Source organism: Vanacampus margaritifer, chromosome 1, assembly GCF_051991255.1.
Source record: "Vanacampus margaritifer isolate UIUO_Vmar chromosome 1, RoL_Vmar_1.0, whole genome shotgun sequence".
Lineage (NCBI taxonomy): Eukaryota > Metazoa > Chordata > Actinopteri > Syngnathiformes > Syngnathidae > Vanacampus > Vanacampus margaritifer.
Genome location: NC_135432.1, coordinates 34304900 through 34326960, shown reverse-complemented (window position 1 = coordinate 34326960; position 22061 = coordinate 34304900). Strand labels below are relative to the sequence as shown.

Here is a 22061-nt window from a genome sequence, read left to right as displayed (position 1 = left end):
TAACCAGTCAGCCAACGTGCCGCCATTGTTTATTAAATATTGCACACAATGCACTTAAAAAAAACACACGAAAATACTGAAACTAATCAAAACTATGTATTTTTTAAATAACTAAAACTAACAAAACCACCCTGAAAACTAATTAAAACAAACTAAATTAAACAAAAACAAAAAAAACTCACAACGAAATAAAAATTAACTAAAATGAAAATTCCAAAACTATGATAACCCTGCTGGGAAACAACTAGGGTTGAGTCCTGCAGGCACGCTTGAACTTGGTGGATGTCTGGCGGAACTTCTTGAGGTGAAGCAGGCCCAAGCACTGTGACCTGAAACGCAGGTCGAAAAAGGCGTAGAGGAAGGGGTTGAGGCAGCTGTTGACAGATGCCAGGGTGAAGACATACGGGAAGGTCAGACTCAGGAAGCGCTCAAAAGCGCAGTTGAATGGGAGCAAGTCCAGGTCATAGAGGGCTCCTGTGACTCTGACTCTCTGATAAGGCATGCAGCAGGCGGTGAAGACCGCCACCACCGTGGTGATAATCCTCAAGAGTCGCCACTTGCGTTGGTCCTCCTTGTGCCGGATGTTGAAGTGGCGCATCACGGTGTAGCCAATCACCCCGTAGCACACCATCATGACCAGGAAGGGGAGCAGGAACCCCAGGGCGCTCAAGGTCAAGCTGAACCCTGCGTGCCACAGCCTCATCTCCTGAAAACTGCTCGCCACCAGGCTGTAATCCGGGATGCATAACGTTTGGTTGCTGCTCGGGTGTTGCCAAGTGGTGAAGAACACGAGGTTAGGCGCAGACAGGAGGCCAGACAGCGTCCAGGCGGCGACAAGGGAGGCGCGTATGTGACCGCGAGTGCGCTGGTGGGTACTGGAGGGCAAGTGCACAATGGCCAGGTAGCGGTCGAAGCTCATGCAGGTGAGGAGGAAGGCGCTGGTTAACACGCTGAAGGGAAACATGAAGTTGGTCATCTTGCACATGACTAACCCCAAGCGCCGTTGGCCGCCCATGATGAAGTACGCCACCAACACGGGCATCGTGACGATGTAGGCCAGGTCAGCCAGGGCCAGGTTGCCGATATAGATGGTGGCCGCCCGCCATTTCGCCCGCGCCCGCCACACGGTGAAAATGACCACGCTATTGCCAGAGAGGCCCAAGATGAAGATGAGCATGAAGATGACTGGGATGAACGACGGGGTCACCGTCCGATCGTCGGAATAATGGCATGTGGTGGAGTTCTCCATCTCCTCCTCGTCGTAGTTGTGACCGCTCTCGGTCGACTCCGTGGCTTTTCTCTCTTAGGCTTGGGCTTGCGTGTGTTGCTGCTCATGTGATCTTAGACAAGCCTCTGAGCTTGTGCACCCACCGCCTTTCGCAACACCACTTCCCCATTCCAAGTAGAAACACGTTCACTTATTTGTTACATACTGATTTGATTTGTTTGCCAGATCGACGCTTCACATAACATCCTCAACCAATGCAACCACACCTGTATGACAATATCATAATACAGATTTAACTTTCTTGCCGTTATGAATTAATTATTTCTGTCATATTACGTTTTTCTCAGAGAATTGTTCCTGTTTTTGGTCTTGTGTCTTGCAATTTATTCTGGTATAATTTAGGACTTTTTTTCTTATAAAATTTGTACTTTTTCTTGGTCAATAGTAACTTTCTTATTCATAGTGTTATGACCTTGTCCAATTGAGCTTTTTTCTCTCTCATCAATGTGTGACTTTTGTCTCACAATATTATTTTATTTTCATAACAATTAGGACTCTTCTAGTAAAAGTGACTGCTCTTGTGAAATGAAAATTATGACTTAGTAAAAGTGACTGCTCTTGTGAAATGAAAATTATGACTTAGTTCTCTTAATATTTTTATTATTTTTTTCTCTGGAGAGCTCAGTATTGTTCATTCGATTTGACATATATATATATATATATATATATATATATATATGTATTTATTTTTTATTTTTATTTTTGTATGTGGGTGAGTATGTGTATGTGCGTGCGTGCGTGCATGCGAGTGTGTGTGTATTCATTAGTTCACCTAAAACCTATTAAAAAAAATCCATACCGTTCACCTAAACCAAACACTTCCGGCCAGAGTCGTGAGGTCGTCAGGAGACCCGAGGAAGGACCAAAGAAAAGAGAGGAAAGTGAAATCCAGCACCGACCAGACACCACCCACCAGGCCACCAACCAGAGTCCTTCACCAACCCCAGAGACATCTAAACTCCAACAAATCAGGGAGACCTCAAGAGACCAAAGGAGAGACTGAGAAAAGGAAGGACAGACGAAGCAGAGTGAGATCCACAGACACCAGCCTCCACGGATTCAATGACCTGAGGAAGAAGCAGATTGTGTCTGAGTTTCGATAGATGCTGGTGTGGTGGATCCAACCCAGCCCCAGCCGCCCCCAGGCCCCCAAACCCCCAGACACCCTCCCACCCCCTGCTCTGTACTGCGGTCTGCCACAACCGATGGCGAGGAGGGAGAGGCAGCAAGGGGGAGGAAGGGGGAGGGGAGAGGGCACCCCGGCGGCCCACAGGCCCCGAACCGCGTCGCCGGGCTCATGCGATGGACCGCGCCAGGGAGACCAGGGAGAGCCCCGCAACGCAGCACCCCCCAAAAGACCCAGGGAACGGCCAAGACGCAGCCGCCACCCAGCAGCCAACAGAGGGGCAGACCCGCCCACGCCCAGCCAGGGGGGGACAGCACCTATAGAATTAACCCCCTGGCATGCAGTGAATCCGAATATTAACCCTTAGTGCCCATTGGAGGTGAATCTGCTCGTTCCTGTTGGCAGCAACTGGGTTCCTGATTATAAAAACATAACCATTAGTTACAAATTGCCAAATACAGAAACATCAATGTAAGTTATCACGATGTGGTGGCTCTCGTTAACAGGCAGAATTAAGTAACCAGAATTAGGTTAAAAAAAAAGTTATCTTAATATTAACTCTTTATGACAATGTTACAGCTTTTTTTGTAGTATTGATTTTCCTCCTTATCTTATATTCCATTTTCTCATAAATGTGGGATAAAAAATAAATAAAAAAATTGTCTCATACTATTAAGATTTTATTCTTTGTAGTATTTATTTTAGTGTAAGTCTAATATTCCTACGATTGTGTGTGTGTGTGTGTGTGTGTGTGCGTGTGTGTGTGTGTGTGTGTGTGTGTGTGTGTGTGTGTGTGTGTGTGTGTGTGTGTGTGTGTGTGCGTGTGTGTGTGTGTGTGTGTGTGTGTGTTTGTATTGCCTCCTATAGCTATATAGTCCAATACATGAGTGGCAGATTCTATTGCATTCGTTGCACATTAAGTCACTTCCTTCCTTGTGTTTTTGTGAATATCAGCTTCAGCCTTCTTCTCAGCTTGCATGATGACTAGTCTAGGTTCAAACTTTGCGGCCCTTAAAGGAGCCCTGCTCAAGCCTTGATCACCCTCCCTTACACATACGCACGATCAGGAGTGGAAAGCAGTCTTCATGTGCCCCCTTCGCAGCGGCCAACTTCACGTCTTTAGTTGCTTCGCTGGCATCCCATCCAGACATGGGGAGATGGTGTACTTGTAGTGGAGGTGCGTATCTATGTTGCAGATGAAAAAGGGGTGTTTCGAGTTTAGTTAATTACTTATTTCTCCAAAACAAACTGATTAAATTGAAAATTCAACGGTCTAGTTTATTTTTCCTGATCAAAAAAATGTATACATAAAAAAGACTTTTTGAGTGAAAAATGGGCCATCCTGCACCTTTTCCCCATTCTTTTTGTGTTTTCATTTTGCTTTGCCATTTTCTGATTGCCACATTCCGTGTTCAAAAATAGATATCAGGTCGTTATCTTAAACCTGAAAATCTGATGTCCCCCCTCCCCTTCGTAATTTGTGTCAACAGAAGAGGAAGCTGTAAATGAAGTGGTCAGAATTTATCAGTTTTTTGAGGTGACAAAAAAACACAAGTCAAGGCTGATTCATGCGTTTTGGCGTCAAACACCTTTAGATTCAAATATTTTCCCTATCTGCTAATCATTTCCATTTCTTAGTAAAGACGGGAAAATGTGTCTCAGTGTGATGATGTGTGCCAACGCATCAGTTCCTTAGTTAGATTGTTTGAAAGATTCAGCACAATTTCCTCTAAATATGTGACTCACAATTAAATGTTCTCATTTTTGTTGCGACACTTAAAAGGTACAGATTTTTTATTTATTTTTTATTTAATTGAAGGCATTTCAGAACAGAATATGGCAAGCTTTGGACAGGACCAAAACAAATGTGAATGTTCTGCTGGAAACAACTTTCATCTATTACCAGTGTTGGGCGAATTGGGGGGGAACTGTTTTACAATTTTAAGTTAGTGTAGTAAATGCTTGTGGATATCATTCATCCTGCTCATTTCTTTCTCAGGGCATTGACTCAATGGTAACTGGAAGTCTCTGTTTTTCTAGGAAGATGTCATCAGTTCATGCAACAAGGCTTGCTTAGGACAGACCAGCCTGCTCTGGTCAGGCTGGTCTGTCAGGCTGAGTATTCTTTACTAATGGCTGTATTTTCACTTATTTTGAGGGGGAAATGAATTTACATTGTTACTGTATATTAACTCTAAACTGACTACACCCTAAAAACGGATTGGTCAAATTTACACACAAAAAAAAAGGTTAAAATCGAGCTAGTAGTTATGTGTCCGACAGGTTAAAACAACCACTCTTGAATGGTAGGTGGCCAACCAATACAAAATGGTAATTCTGACCAAGATATTGGTTAATCTGTGTTAGAGGCTGAAATTATTTCGGGGATTCCACGGGTCACGGCATTCCTGCAGGATTCCCACAGGATGGGAGTAAACTTTACCTTTAATCATGGGATTGGGACGGGACAGGATTGTTTTTTTGTTTTTTTACTATTGTCCAGGACTGGGACAGGATGGGATTTTTGCTGTAGAAGTGGGATGGTACGAAGAGTGAAAATCTATTCCCTCTAAGTGTGTTCACATTTTTAGGAAGCAATCAATATACATTGGTTGGATTGGAACCATCTACATTGGTTAATATTGACCATTTTAACTGGTTAAAATGGGACATTGATATTGGTACTGCATGCTTAGAATTTATAATTTATATATGCAATACAGCATCTAGAATAAAATAATGTTACAACTAAAAGTTATACCACCATGTAACACCATGCATTCAATGCTGGGCCTCCATTTTCTCTTGCTTGTCTGGGTAGACACCAGTCATGGAAGCAGCCAGGCTGGTAGCAATAGCACGACCGTTGTTGAAATTTCTTCTGCAAAAAGAGAGAGGGGAGGAGGATCAGTAAAATAGTTGGTACCAGACCAGCATTTTCAATGCAAAACTCTCTCTCTCTCTCTCTCTCTCTACACTCACACACACGCACACACATATCCCGCCTTCCGCCATATCTTCTTCTTTGCTTGTGAAAAACTAAACAGCGCCAACTCTTCAGAAATTTTTCTCGGCAAATAATAATAATAATAATAATTAAATTTATATAGCACCTTTCAAGCAACACAGCACAATGTGCAAACAAACAAATATATATATATATATATATATAAACACATAAAAGCTATCAGACAGTTAAAACAATTAGACATCACCCTTAGTTTTATATATATATATATATATATATACAGTATATATATATATATATATATATATATATATATATATATATATATATATATATATATATATATATATATATATATATATATATATGTGTGTGTGTGTGTGTATATATTACAGTATCAAAATTGGATAACATTTTAGACAGTATTTAGTAGAAACAGCATCATTTGTGGTGTTTAAAATTTGTGAAACATAAACAAGAGGACTTCAGACATTTTACAACTTGCCTTAAACACGTGTATAAATTAGTTGCTTAATGATGTTTACAGGAGGAAACAAAAGATGCCTCTGCCAAATCTAATATTGGGGTCTAAGGAACTGAGCGATAAAAGAAAAAAGGGGTTCAAAGCAGCACATACCGCCTACTTGTTAAAAAATTGTGAAATTCAGAACGAATGTGAAAGCTGCATTCTCCTTTAAGGATTATTGTTTTCCCTTAGTAGTTGGCACTACCTGTCTACATTTGAGTCCAAAGTCCCGGGAAGATATGTGATAATGTTGGTAAACTGTTGGCATCACACTCACACCTCACTGCGGACCTTGATAGACACGGGGCAACTTGTTTTGCGTCCACATCATTCAGCATGGATCCTTCTGAAGAAAATGTGTATGAGAACCCAGACATCATCTATCAGAACCAGTCATCGGGTATATATGAAATGCCTGACGATGAGGCCTCAAGTCAAAACCCAGACTACCAAAACACCGGATTGGCCTTTGGAAGAATACCAACCCCCCCTTTGTTTCCGGCACCCCCTCCTCCTAGCAAGGAATGCTGCAAAAATTCTTCTTCGTCTTCATCTTCCTCTTCACATGCTGACAACGAAGACAGCGAGGAGGACACTTGCTGTCGTGAGGAAAAGACGGAAGTTGTAGAGAGGAGCAAACAGTCACATTGGGAGAGTGAGTCTCCAAAGACGGAGGTGGACTATGGGAACTTGGAGCGCAGAGACTCATCGTCATCATCATCATCTGCATCTTCAGCTAGGCAAGCGAGACCCAACTTGAACCCGGAGCCTGAAGACAAAAGTAAAATTACCCTGTTTGCTAAGGTAGGTATGAGGATTTGTGATACTTGTATAGGCCACTTGTAGTGGTACACGCGGCTGACCAGGTGTGAATGCTTTTATATGCACCTTATGACTGACTGACGTAGCCATTTCCGGGTGTAGTCCGTGTTAGATCCACAATCAGCTAGGATAGACTGACATTTCCATGTGATCCTGGATAACGCTTCAGAAAATGAATGAGAGGATGTTAATGTAACCCAAGTTCAGAAAACAATTGAGTTATGTGCAATACATATAAAAAGGTACTTCTTGGCCAAACTACAAAGTATTAGGGCCTCTAATAATGGTATTTGTAAATTATAGTACCGCTTTGCAATTAGGGTACCCTTATAAGGGGTTAATAATTAGGTGAATAATATTTCATATACCGGTAATCTCAGCCTCTTAAAATAATGACCTAAGTCATTTTGACCTTTATTTATTTATTTATTTATCTGCTAAAATTGGCTACATCCTTAATTTAAACAGAACATTCACTTGTACCTCTGAAATGAAATTATTAATACAGTATATATAAATTGTCAGAATGTGGCTTAGTTTTTCATGTTCTCTAAAAATCTGGGAAAAAAATGACTGACCATTATTTGAATAGGGCGACGATATTATTGTTATATTAATAGCAATAAGTGTTGGTTCACTATTTTGCTGAACTAGTGACACATTTTATAGCAGGGGTGGGCATTAAAATAAATAAATAATAATAATAATAACAATAATGATAATAATGCATTTATTATTTCTATTTATTTATTTTGTACTCATTTGTTGATTAATTTCTTGAAAATGCTTCAATAAAAATATTTGTAAAGTATACAATTTACCTACCCTTTGCATTTAAAAACTTTACAAGCTAATTAGTTCATTATTGTAAGCAATTAAATAAGATATTAGTGAAATAAACATCATCAATTTAATACAATTTTACAGATTGAACATTTTTATAACTGTAATTTTGTATTATGACTAATACATTCAAGTCTTAATAAAATTAACAAACAATTCAGAATAATGTGCCGGTTTTGTATTTATTTAATTGTATTTTGAAAAATTGGAAATGAATTATAATTGGAATCATTATAAATAATGCCATGGAAAAGTATTATTATTCATCTATTTTACCAAATCTACAAATGACCGGGCCCATCATTTTAAAAAATCAAACATGGCCCCTTCACAAACTTCACAAAGGTTTCCCTACCCCTGCTTTATTAGCATCTATTCCATTCATCATAAGGAAATAACAAAATATACACTTAGGGCTCATCTTAATTTTTGTCCTTCCTCAGCATGTTTGAAAATTTGGCAGACTGTGCAGCGCCATACTGGGCGTTCTAGCAGACCAAGGGCGTTGTTTATTTTTTGTTTTTTTTACCTGCATTTTTACCAGCAAGTCAGTTAATGCTTCTGCCAAGTGCAATGTGTACCAATCCTGCACTGAATTTAAAGGAAATGAGAAGAGCCACCTCCATTGGCTGGGAAGCACGTCTGCTGTGTTCACTCCCACAAGGGAGCAAACACAAGTTTTTAAATGTGCATGTCTACGAAAATACCAAAAGAAAGAAAACTCCACCCATGCGCGCTGTTAGACTGTGCTTTGCGCTAGACTTGCACTGAGCACAAAATTTGGACCCTCAAGCAACTAACTACCATTTCAAAGAAAGAGGAAAAGTATTTGAAGTAAATGTGGGCTTACTATTCTGCATGCAAGAGGGCATTCTCACTTTTCTTGAGCTGATTTATTGAAGTTCACTCTAAAAAGAGAATTGTTGGACCAATTTAAGATTACAAATTGAATTGTTGACCAACTTAAAAAAAAAAATCGCTTCAATTGGTAACACACAAATGAATTAAGTTAATCCAAAGTGTATATATTAAATGTAATTAATTATGTTTAATTAATTAATTAATTAAACATAATTAATTAATTAAGTTTATTTAATTATGAGTTCACACTTGAATTAAGTGAATCCAAAATTAATCAAAAGTGAATCTATTAAGTTTAACAAACTCATAATTCATTGAATTCATTAAAAAAATCGCTTCAATTGGTAACACACAAATGAAATAAGTGAATCCAAAGTACATATACTAAGTTTAATTAATTATGTTTAAATAATTAATTAAGTTTAATTAATTAAGTTTATTTAATTATGAGTTCACACTTGAATTAAGTTAATCCAAAATTAATCAAAAGTGAATCTATTAAGTTTAACAAACTCATAATTCATTAAACTTAATAGATTCACTTTGGATTAACTTAATTCAATCGTGTGTTACCAATTGAAGTGATTTTTAAAAAGTTGTTCAACAATTCAATTTTTAATCTTAAATTGGTTCAACAATTCTCTTTTTAGTGTTGATAACTATAAAATACTGATTGATAATGTTGTACGAACCCTTAAGATATACCAATTATTAAGACCCCTGTCAACATATTAAACTATACGCTTATTATTATGAATGTATTTTGCAGTCGTATAGAATTGCAATAAAGCATATTGAAAGCTTTTGTTACATTTTAATTATTTTATTTAGGGGAAATAAGCAGTTCGGAAAATGGATGGATGCAAGGATATAGTAAGTTATAAAATGAATATTAATAATGACGATAATAGTTTAAAATGATGCCAATCAAAAGTGAGCTTAATTTTTTTTAAGGCAAAATGTTGCAATACTTCTATTGGATCTCGTTGTTAATGTCTCTCTGATGCTTACATGTCTGTGAGGTTGACTGTGTCTCGTTGTTTTGACAGAACTTCACATTGAGTGGCATGTGTGTGTGTGTGTGTGTGTGTGTGTCTCAGCATAGGGAGTCGCTACGAGTCCAAATATAACTTGAACTGGTGAGAATGTTCTGACAGAGCGTAGGCAGGTTTCTGTCCAGCAGCCATGACAGCCATGTGATCACTCACTAACTAATTCCTGTTTATTGTAGCTTCAGCACTTTCCACGCTAAAGTCCAAAAGCGCCGCCGTATACAGGGCTTATAAATCCCACACTTTGAACACTCCAGTGTTGTAAATTAAAGTAATAAAAAGGGAGTTTATATTGCAAGAGAGTGAAGGTGACTTACACGTATTTGTACTGTTGGTATAGCACTGCGTGTTCTTAAATTCAATGTGCTGAAGTCAAAGCATTGTGTAGCAAAATGATGAAGCATACAGAAGGTGAGGTGAGTCATTCAACTACGTTTCAGTGTCACCTGCTGATCTTTTGGTGGCGGTGGCCCACCCTGGCCCAACTCACCGGGTTATTTTTGACCGGTACATCCTGCCCCACTCCTGAGCCCATGGGTACGCACTGAACACCTCTCTCTTTCTCTCTCTCTCACATGCACGCACACACAAACACCAGCCCTCTTTTGAATCCGTCACACACACACACACACACACACATCCCTGGCGCTCATCAGCTGACTGTGACAGAGCCACTATAGCACCAAGCAGGCTACACTCAATGGAGCCGGAGTAGAATTTGCAAACACAAATACACACTTGTGGAGCGGAGACGCACAAGCAGCATTTTTGGGGTGTTTCTTTGACTATGACAGATATTGCGGCAGAGGAAGATAAGGACCCAGACATCGAACTGTTTGTCAAGGTGGGGTGTTGATAAGTGTGGTGTGCAACACTCCAAATACAAAGATAATGTAGGCTCTATACATGTCATGTTTTTGTTGTGTTGATTTCCCCCCTGTGTGAACCTGACACCAACATGCATGGACAATCACTCTCTATCCCTCTCACTGAATTATTAGCCTTCTACTTTCTTTGCAGCTTGAAATGGCCTTGGCTTTCGCTGATGAAGGTTTAGCAAGCGTTTCTTTTTCAATTTCAGACAAGTAGTGACGTTTAGTTCTTTACCACAATGAAGCATCAGACCTCCTATTTCTTTCAAGGGATCATTTCTTTTTGGTATTTTTTTTTTAGCACAAGCTATGCAAGGGGGCAAAATATTATAATGCAGTTACGTTCAATACTACTGCAAACTGCAAACAATGAATGAGAATAATTATCACTATTAAGACAGACATTTTGATACATTTCTTGAACTGGATCTCATTTGATTGTGTACCTAATGCTGTGGTTATATAATATTAGTTGATATTGTGAGTGAAAATCGAAGAAGCAGAGGATGTTGTCAGGTTATGGCAAAAATAGCAAATTGTCATTAATAGAAAACCACAAGAAAAAGTGCTTGCTCCCGATGAGCATTCAGCCAACTAATGGAAGTAATGTGGATTATTCATGCTGGGTTTAGGCTCATATTACGTGTCTTGTTGCACACACTTGAGCACTAACACACGCACCACCCAATTTCCCTCATGCAAAAAAGGGCACTGATTCTTTTTTCAAAATTCCTGAAGAGTAGTCTGTGTTACAACCGTTTGTATAAGAGGAAAAAAGACGCTCCCTGAATTGTGTTTGTACCAATAACTGTAAAATTCCAATTGTGTATATGTGTATGTGCACAGGCTGGCAGCGATGGGGAGAGCATTGGAAATTGTCCATTCTCACAACGTCTTTTCATGGTCCTATGGCTGAAAGGTGTGGTCTTCAATGTCACCACAGTTGACCTCAAAAGGTAGTAGTCATGATGACACACAATCAATCTATTACAGTACAGCACTGAAAAAATCTCCATTGTTAAAACTCATTCACTGCCATTGACGGCTATAGACGTCAAAAATTAATTTGAACTATTTTTTTTTTTAGTTTAACATTTTTTCCACTTTTGTTAACAAGAGTATAAACACCTAGGATTTTTTTTTATTGTACATTTAGAACAGATATAAAATTTGTGATTAATCGTGAGTTAACTATTGAGGTCATGTGATTAATTACGACGCCTGACGTGATTTAAAAAAAAAAGATTATTAAAAATTAGGGGCGTCAGGTAATTAAATTTTATTATCGTAATTAATCGCATGACTTTACTAATTAACTCACGATTAGTCACAAATTTTATATCTGTTCTAAATGTACATTTAAAAAAAACGTAGGTTTGCATACTCTTGTTAACAAAAGTGGAAAAAGATGTTAAACTAATAGAAAAAGTTACAATTAATTTTTGACGTCTGTAGTCGTCAATGGCAGTGAATGAGTTAATGTCTCCTGCATTTTAAAGATTAACTCATTCATTGCCATTGACGACTATAGACGTCAAATATCTATTTGGACTGGGCTGGCAGTAAATGAGATAAGTCTAAGGGTTCTACGCTACACAGTATATTTGGAGATGGTGCTGGTGCGCTTGAGCGTAAAAACATGCCCATCTTGATTTTGGTGCCAGTGCAAGCCTCGTTTTGCCTATTTGGGAATTGGGACTCACAACTTGGACTCATGAGAGACTTAATTGGGTCAAAAAGCATCAGAATAAATATCAAAATAGATTTCAAAATTCTGCTACTGGTCTATAAATCACTGAATGGCTCAGGTCCTGAATATAATCAAGAAATGCTGATTGAATATAAACCCAGTAGGGCTTTGAGATCTGCAGACGTGGATCAATTAGTGGAACCCAGAGGTCAAAGTAAACATGGTGAAGCTGCATTTAGCTGTTATGCTGCCCACAAATTGGAAAAAGCTTCCAACATAATTGAGGTCAACCCAGAGTGTAAATGCTTTTAAATCCAAGTAAAAACATGACTTTTTTCTCATAACTTTGATGAGGGTCTTCTAAACATTTGTAATCATGTGTCGTCTTTTTCTTATTTTAGCAAACTACTCTTGTTTCTTTACTTTACTCTTAAATGTCTTAATCGTCAATGTATGTTCTTTTAGTACAGTTTGTAAGCTACTTTTGTTTTTTCTGCTTTGCTTTCATATGTCGCTAACTGTTGTGTTTGTTGATTCTTGTAGATGTTGTGTCTTTGCTTGTGTAAAGAATATTTAAGTTGCCTTGTGTATGAAACCATGGACCATGAAATAATTGACAGAAAATTCTGAATCTTTGAAAATGTAGCTTTTATTTGTCATTTTGAACAATATATATATATATATATATATATATATATATAGAGAGAGAGAGAGAGAGAGAGAGAGAGAGAGAGAGAGAGAGAGAGAGAGATTATAAATCAACTTTCTACATATGACTATTGATTTGTATCATATTTGATATATCCGGTTACAATTCTTAATTTAATAACAAACTAAAACATAGTAATATACAGACATATAAAACATTTTAGTATTTCCAAAGATCAGAAATAACTTTTCCCACTAATAATCAATCGTATAACTGCTAATAGCAGCACTGAGAACTGCACCAAGAGAACTGACAATAGCATTGGAGGAGGAACATTTCTGGTTTATTTTATTTATTTATTTTTCATTTTTTGGGTCACAAATGTTTTATTTTGGTTGGTGGAAGGCCTGAAATCTCCTCATTGTCTCGTGTGTTGGGCTTCTGTGCTAGCACCATCGTCTTTATCATTTGTGTTTGCTGACTTTCCATCTTTTTTGCACACTGTACAAGTTTGTTACCTCTGCAATTTCAAGTAGCATTTTTTTTAAATACATGTACCTTTCTTCAGAGTCTTCTTTACTTTTCCACCGATACGCCTTGCTTTTCACTTGGCCCCTTGCTGACTGTTTCTGTGTTGTATCTTTTGGTTCAGTTCTGTCCTTTTTTGGTTGTTACTATTATCTGTAGTTTCTTCAGTATTTGCAGAAGTGGTCCATTTTTATCCTTCATCATCTTCCTATTGCTGCTGAACATAACTTGAAATGCCATTTAAAATCATTTTCAAAAGCATCCCCAATGCCGTGCTATATAGTGTTTGCCATCTAAAACATACACTGATGTACATGCACAAAACAGGTTATTGTCACATTCCCACCCCCCTCTCTGTAATTTGTGATATTTATTAGTGAACATCAGAAAATAAAAGTAACTTACAAGCTAATACACTATAGCAATACTAGTGATTACTGATCAGTCGTAATACAACAAATTGGTTGTCTATTTTTTTATGTTAACATACCAGTTTATGAAATTTAAACAGGAGGTAGTTGTCCCTTGGCGCTGCCGCGGCCTGGGGGGCCCTGGAGGGTTGTACTTGCTCTGTCCTGTCCGGGGTCGACGGCTCCCCTCTTTGGTGGAGGTTTTCATGCATGCCAGATCCACCACACCAGCATCTACCGAAATTCAAACACAATCTGCTTCTTCCTCTGGTCGTTGAATCGGTGGAGGCTGATGTCTGTGGATCTCACTCTGCTTCATCTATCTTTCCTCCCTTTCCTCAGTTTTTCATTTGGTCTCTTGAGGTCTCTCTCATTTGTTGGAATTTAGATGTTTCTGGGGTTGGTGAAAGATTTGGTTGGTAAGCCGGTGGGTAGTAGGTGATGTCTGGTCGGTGCTGGATTTCACTTTCCTTTCTTTTCTTTGATCCTTCCTCGGGTCTCCTGTCAACCTCACAACTCTAGCTGGATTCTGAAGTATTCGGTTTAGGTGAACGGTATGGGATTTTTAATAGGTTTTAGGTGAATTAATGATCCATCCCAAGAGAGGTCCGGGACAAAGTGGCAAAAGGCCTGGATCTGGACACTGAAACCCTACCTGTGGAAAGAGCCTTAGGCGTTCAGTGGAATGCAGACAGTGACACTTTCAAGTTCAGTGTATCGCTGAAGAAGCAACCATGTACAAGAAGAGGCATACTGTCCACTGCTTCATCTTTTTATGATGCATTGGGATTCATAGCCCCTTTTGTGTTCACTGCCAAACATATCCTGCAGGAGTGTTGCAAGAACAATTATGGGTAGGACGATGAGTTGCCACCACACATTGCACGATCCTGGAAAGAATGGTTGATGGGACTTGAGCAGATTGCAGAATAGAACATAGGCTGGTGCATAAAGCCAAAAGCCTTTGGAACAATCGCCTCTACCCAACTGCACTACTTTTGTGATGCCTCGGAGAAAAGATATGGAACAGTGAGCTATATACAACTAACCAATGATAAGAATGAGGTCCACATAGCCTTCATAATGGGGAAAGCTCGTGTGGCCTCAATAAAACAGATGACCATCCCTAGAATGGAACTAACTGCCTCAGCACTAGCAGTGAAGATGGATAAGATTCTGACCACAGAACTTAAGATATGGCTTGAAACTTCTGTCCTTTGGACAGAGAGCATGTCTGTTCTGAAATACCTCAGGAATTTTAGTCAAAGATACAAAACGTTTGTAGCAAACCAAGTCAGCAGGATCAGGGAAACAACACAGGTTGCGCAGTGGAGATATGTTGGAACAAAGCTCAACCCTGCAGACCATGCTTCATGAGGGTTGGTTGCTGCAACCTTCCTTGACTGCAGTTGGTTTAAAGGCCCTGTGTTCTTAAAGGCACATTAGAAGAGTTGGCCTAAACCTCAGATTGACTCTTACCCACTTGCTGAAGTTAAAAGAACCAAAGTCACTGTTAACACATTGCTAACCAGGGACTGCGATGTCACAAACACCCTCCTGCATTACTAGTCTGACTGGAATGACCTGCAAAGAGCAGTAGCTTGGTTTCTCAAACTGAAAACTCTACTAATTCAATTTAAGAACAAGCAAAAATAAGTCAAAAATGTCTAGAGCTCTCCAAGATTGGCCGAAAAGCATATGGTGAAATTCAAAGAAAGCTTGAACATTGGAACTTTGACCACAGATTACCTGAAAGCTGCAGAAACCGCCATTATACGCTTCTGTCAGGTTCAAGGATTTCCAGAAGAAGTGGCTGCCCTGCAAAAGGGAGAATCAAACTTCAAAGAGAATAGCCCTGTCTATTCATTAGATCCACAGATGGAAAAAGGAATTATGCGGGTGGGAGGAAGATTAAGCAACCTCGCAATGCCACTTAAAAGAGTTCATCCAGCCATTCTTCCAAAGAAACACCACATTTCCCAGCTTCTCATGAGACACATTCATAAAGATAACAGGTCAAGGAGGACGAAACCACATGTTGTCATACCTTAGACAAAGGTTTTGGATACCAGCAGCAAGCTCCCTGGCAAAGAAAGCAATTTCTGCATTCACCTCATGCACACGCCTTCAAGCAAATGTCGGACAACAAAAGATGGCAGACCTACCTAAGGACCGCATATCTCCGGATATGCCGCCTTTCACCTTTTCACCATTTTGGTCCAATCTTTGTGAAAAGAGGCCGTACTGAAGTAAAACGCTATGGTGTCGTCTTTACTTGCCTTGCCAGCAAAGCGATTCATCTGGAGGTTGCCCATTCGTTAGATACAGACTCCTGTATCAATGCCTTCAGGCATTTTGTGTCAAGAAGAGGCCAGGTTAAAGAAATGAGATCAGACAATGGTATCAATTTTGTCTCATCAGAACGGGTTTTGAGAGAAGCCATGAAGACTTAGAATACACAAAAGATGGAGAAAGCTCTTCTTCAAGATGGCATTAAGTGGACGTTTAACCCCCCTGCAGCCCCTCACCAAGGAGGTGCGTGGGAGCAGTTGATTCGGATGGTAAAGAAGACCCTTTTGTCTGTCACTACACAACAAATGCTAGATGATGAAGGACTATATACTGTTATGTGTGAAGCTGAATCCATTCTCAATACACGTTTGTTGACCACCGTCTCTGGTGACCCGAATAACTTGGAGGCTTTAACTCCTAATCATCTCCTCCTTTTGAAGAACCAACCCAGCTTCCCCCCGGGGCTGTTTAACAAGGATGACCTGTACGTCAAGCGCCGGTGGAGACAAGTACAGTACATCGCTGATCTATTTTGGAAAATATGGGTCAAGGAGTACCTTCCTCTGCTCCAAGGTCAGTCAAAATGGAGCCATCAGTGAATAAACTTTGTAAAGGGAGATATTGTGCTTGTTGTGAAACCCACAGCACCACGTGGATCATGGCTGATGTTCGGAGTCATAGAGACCTATCCAGACTCTAATGGTCTAGTCTTCAACGTTCATCTACGAACCAAGACGTGTGAAATGGAGCGACCAATAAACAAGCTATGCTTACTAGTAGAGGCCCCTGACTAACAGACCAAACGGCCTCCTGATTTCACTACTTGCATATTAATTTAGTTATTCTTACATTGTTGATTCTGAGTAATTATGGGAGTTTAAAATCTTGTAAACACAGAAGCATTTCAAGACTTGTGTGTGTGTGTGCCAAAGAAGACACTGAGGATGTTTAACGGCTGTAATATACATGCCAAGTCTGGAGTGGCGCTGTAGCGCAGCCACAGGGAGTTAATGGAAAGCATAGAAGAAGAATCAGCGAAGAAGACGAACACTTTTTTTTCTAACTTTATTGCAATCTACAGAACAAACATGGCATTGCATGTATCAAAACGACATGAAAAAGACGAACACAGGACAAGTCACAATGGCGGGTGATTCAAGTACAACACCGCTTGTTGAACGTGGGAATAAAGAAGCAAAATATTAAACATGCATGTTGAAGTGACACACAAGAACAAAGTGCATACACTTGGATCCCTTTCAGGAGAATACACAATCAGAGTGGATAGCAAAGTGCCACCAGTCATTCATCCATGCCGCAAAGTGCCACCAGTCATTCATCCATGCCGCAAAGTGCCATTAGCTCTTCAAAAGCCACTGAAAGATGAACTTGATTGGATGGAGAACCTGGAGGTGATTGAAAAGCTCGATGAACCAACAGAGTGGGTGAGTTCACTTGTTATGGTGGAGAAAAGGAATGGACAACCAAGGGTTTGCATGGATCCTAGAGATCTAAATAGAGCAATACTGAGAGAGCATTTTAAACTCCCTACTAGAGAAGAAATAATATCACTGTTCGCAAATGCAGAATACTTTAGCAAACTGGATGCATCATCAGGATTTTGCCATTGAAGCTGCTTGCAAATTCAAAACTATGCACATGCAACACACCATTTGGCAGATATAGATTTCTGCGACTGCCATTCGGCATTGCTTCAGCACCTGAAGTGTATCACAAAACAATACACTATTACACATGATCTATGAGCACCTGGAAGGAGTGGACACATCAATGGATGACATCATTGTGTGGGGAAGCACAAAAACACAACATGACATGAGACTTAGAAATGTTCTTGAGGCAACCAGAAAAGCAAATCTCAAGCTGAATAAAGAAAAGTGCCAGCTTGGTATAAAACAATTGACATTTGTGGGGGACATCCTGAGCAGTGAAGGCATCAGACCGGGTCCCAGAAAAGTGTCAGCGATTAAAAATATGCCAAGACCAGAATGCAAGAAGGATGTACAAAGGTTTAATGGCATGCTCAACTACATGGGAAAATGTATACCCAATCTCTCTGAGAAAATGGCGCCACTGAGACAACTGACTGAAAAGAAAATTGAGTGGGAGAGGAATCATGAAAATGAGAGATCGTGGTGCGACTTAAAGAAGTTTCTCACACAGGATCCAGTCCTGAAGTTCTATGACCCTGCAAGACCTGTTAAGATTTCATCAGATGCATCACAGAGTGGGCTTGGAGCAGTTCTTTTGCAGCAGTATGGTGACTGGCAGCCTGTTGCGTATGCTTCACCATGCATGACGGATACGCACAGATCGAAAAAGAAGTGCTCAGCATAACATATGCTTGTGAAAGATTCCACCAGTTTGTGTCAAGACAAGCAATAACTGTTGAAACTGATCATAAACCATTGATTGCATTATTCCAGAAGCCACTTAATGATTGCCCACTGAGAATTCAAAGAATGGTGATTCGACTACAGCGCCACACTCGACGTAATGTACACACCTGGTAAGATGATGTACACAGCCGACACTTTGCCCAGACTAGAGCTGTTGACTCAAAAGAGCCAGCAAACAACAAAATGAATAATGACGTACAGGTATATGTGGACATGATCACGAATGCACTGCCTGTATCAGATAGAAAAATGGAACTAACAAGAGCAGAGTCAAGCAAAGATGACACATTGGTAACATTGTGCAAAACCATCATAGAAGGATGGCCCATCTGTAAGCAAGACAGTCCAACTGTTCTTCGGGAGTACTGGAACTGCAGAGCAGAGCTATCCGTGGTGGAAGGAATCATCTACAAGGGAAGCAAAATAGTCATTCCAAAGAGTCTTCGAGGAGACATGCTCAAGAAGATACATTCAGGACATCTCGGCATTAAAAAATGGGCACGTGAGGTGGTGTATCGGCCACGGATTAATCAGGATGTGACAAATGAGGTTTCAAACTGCTCAACATGTTTGAAATAGCAAGCAAGCAATGCTGCAAAGCCACTCAAGCCACACCCCGTGCCAGACCGACCTTATCAGAAGGTAGGCGGTGACCATTTTGTTTCTGGCGGAAAGGACTTCATTGTGGTTACAGACTATTAACCCTTGTATCCAGAAGTCTGTAGATTGCACGCTACAACCGCGGAGTCTGTGATTACATCCATGAAAGACGTATTTGTATCTAGTCCTCACTACCCGCAGTCCAATGGGCTTGTGGAAAAGTCGGTCCAAATTGTGAAAAGACTAATGAATTAGGCACGAGACATTGAAACTGAATTCTACCAGAGCCTGCTGGTATATTGCACAGCACCACTGGAGTGTGGTTTGTCGCCGGCTAAACTCCTTATGGGACGACGCCTGAGATCCAACCTGCCCATCCAGCATCCCCTACTTCAGACGAAAGAGGAAAGCAATGTGAAGCAGTTTAAACAGCAGCAAAAACAAAACCAAAAGTTCTATTATGACTGAGGAACAAATAATCTACCTGAACTGCATGCTGGGGACCAAGTGAGGTTTAAAGACAAAACAAACACATGGACACAGAAAGCAAATGTCCTAAATGAAGTTCAACCAAGGTCATACACCATTCAGACAAAAGATGGAGCTATCTTGAGACGAAATCGCAAAGATCTTCTCAAGCAACTTTCAATTGAAGAACAGAGGTTTGAGGCTGCAGAACAACCTCAACACACACTCAAGACTCCAACAGATGAATCAACTACCCATAAGCAAAAACCAACACTCAGAAAATCTTCAAGAAAAGTGAAGCCTCCAGAGAGACTCATTGAACAGATTTAAATGTGTTATAAGAGTATAAGCTCTAAGGTCATGACAATATAATATCCCTTTAATTAAGTATAGCTGTATATTTGTGTAGTAGTGACAGAGATTAGTCTAAACTGATTTGTTAACTTTAAACTGAGTTTAAAATAACCAAGAGAAATATCATGTATTTTAGTTATATACATAAGGGAAGACAATGTTAAGTTTTGCTAAGACATGGCAACTGGCAAGGTTTGATGGTTAAATAATGTACATTAAAAAAAGAAAGAAGATGCAATGATAACAGCAAAAAGCAACTGTTTATTTGCCTGTTATTGATTGGTGTAATATTGCAACATCCAGACAGCAGAGGGCGCATGTGAGACAGACACAGATCTGTATTCCTGTACATCTGTTGAGTCCAATGGATATATAAAATACTTTCCTCCTCAAGCAAAGGTTTGGTTTAGTGAGAAACCACAACGAAAACAATACAATCACAACAATGAAAACTGCATATGCCTCACAATTAAGAACACAGTGTAAAGGAAGTTTCTCTTTTCTGATTAGGAAACCAGCTGACCTTCATAACCTGGCCCCAGGGACACATCCACCCTTTCTCACATTCCAGGGGGAGGTGCTGACTGATGTCAATAAAATAGAGGAGTACTTGGAGGAAATGCTGGCTCCACCCAAGTAGGCCTTGTGTACACACCCACGCACACACACAGTGGCCTTACTCATAGTCCTAGGTAAAAAACAAAACAATGTCTCAAGTCATACCGACCTGCTTTTTAGGTATCCCAAACTTGCAGTGAAGAACCGTCAATCCAACACAGCGGGAAACGATGTATTTGCCAAGTTCTCAGCTTACATTAAAAACACAAGTCCTGATAAAAATAAGGGTAAGATGAACCAATGGAATCTGTAAGCATTGATAACCCTTCTGCTTTTATTATCTTTTCAACTTGTAGCATGTACCTTTTTTTTTTTTTTAGCATTAGAGCAGAGTCTCAACAAGGCTCTGGGAAAACTGGACGATTATCTGTTGAGCCCGCTAACCGACGAGGTTCTCCTTGTTGATGGAGAATCTGCACGCAAGTACCTGGACGGTGATGAGCTGACGCTGGCTGACTGCAACCTCCTTCCCAAACTTCATGTTGTCAAGGTAATTAGTAGTGATGCGCCTACCTTGGTTGCCGCATTAACTACTGACCATGCGGTTCTCCTATTAATTTACAGGTGGTGGCAAAGAAATACCGCAATTATGACATCCCCTCCCAATACAGAGGTGTGTGGCGTTACCTTGGCAACGCCTACAGCAGAGATGAATTCACCAACACGTGCGCAGCTGATGTGGAGATCGAGCTAGCCTATAAGGATGTTGCTAAAACACTAGGGAAATGAGCTGCACAATCCCTCTCATACTTTTTTTAATTGATAAAATGATTTTTATCAAAGTTTTTGATCCATAATTGGGTTACTTTTGACCCAACTGTTTTTTTTTTTTGGTCTCCAGATGGAATGACTTTCACTTGTAAATCCCAATCAACACTTTTATAGTTGACATACTTGGCAGTATAAAGAAGCCACTTATAACTTTTCATTTGAACTAATAAATCTGTTCAACATTTGCACACAAACAAATAAACAAGCAGTTTTAGTGCATGCTCTCACTAAATCACATTTTATTCCTTCGTTTCTGCATGGACATCAAAGTTCACTTTTTCTATTGTACAGCAATTATTATGTAATGATACATGAATGTGAATTTTGCATGTCTTAACTTCTGCGTGACAACAGTAACACAAATGTTTGTAGCTAAATGCTTGTAATTTGTTATAAATCTTTTTTTCATTCAAACCGCAGAATGTAGTGCACTGTATGTCTTCTATTTGAACAATGCATCTATTTTGTGAAAAAGGTTGTTTTACACTGCAAACCGGGTCACCTAGTTATGGATATGATGTGACCTAACATGTAAACAAATCATATGTTCTAAAAAAAAAAGAAAATAAGAGAGAGACAAAAACACTAAGGATGAGCATTGTCACATTTATTCATAGAAATTCCTTCCCTCTGAAAAGTCACAAATCCTACAGAGTCAGACTATGTTTGCTGTGCCATAAATTTAAAATACCACAAATGTTCATTATGAAACCCTAAGATGAAGTGAAATGAGTGCAGGGTTGGAAAGGTTACTTTTAAAATGTATTCCAAGACAGTCACTACTTACTTGTCAAAAATGTTGTTAGTAACCTAATTAGAGCTGTCAAACGTTTTTTTTTTTTAAATGAAATTAATCACATCTTAGAATTTTGATTAAAGGTGTATTCAAGGATCTTCTCGAAA

The 22061-nt window shown here is 39.6% G+C and overlaps 1 protein-coding gene and 1 pseudogene across 2 annotated transcripts; one reads left to right on the top strand and one right to left on the bottom strand.

Moving 5' to 3' along the window:
* Positions 1 to 244: 244 nt before the first annotated feature.
* LOC144035836 (apelin receptor B pseudogene) lies at positions 245 to 3565 on the bottom strand (annotated as a pseudogene).
* Positions 3566 to 6244: 2679 nt separating this feature from the next.
* Positions 6245 to 21627, top strand: clic5a (chloride intracellular channel 5a). 2 transcript variants are annotated; one of them, XM_077573011.1, is made up of 6 exons: positions 6245 to 6712; positions 11205 to 11314; positions 20280 to 20405; positions 20508 to 20614; positions 20708 to 20877; positions 20952 to 21627. In XM_077573011.1, exons 1-6 carry the CDS (start codon positions 6245 to 6247, stop codon positions 21114 to 21116), a joined length of 1146 nt encoding a protein of 381 aa, XP_077429137.1. In that variant the 3' UTR covers positions 21117 to 21627. The 2 variants fall into 2 exon arrangements, with proteins under 2 accessions (XP_077429137.1, XP_077429147.1); XM_077573021.1 differs by lacking the exon at positions 6245 to 6712 and adding an exon at positions 10189 to 10330.
* Positions 21628 to 22061: the final 434 nt, after the last annotated feature.

Excerpts from the sequence above, each read along its gene's own strand:
- clic5a (XM_077573011.1), top strand. The coding sequence starts at position 6,245 with ATGGATCCTTCTGAAGAAAATGTGTATGAGAACCCAGACATCATCTAT. Across the intron at positions 6,713-11,204 it reads AAATTACCCTGTTTGCTAAG|GCTGGCAGCGATGGGGAGAG; the intron begins GTAGGTATGAGG and ends GTATGTGCACAG. Across the intron at positions 20,406-20,507 it reads GAAATGCTGGCTCCACCCAA|GTATCCCAAACTTGCAGTGA; the intron begins GTAGGCCTTGTG and ends CCTGCTTTTTAG.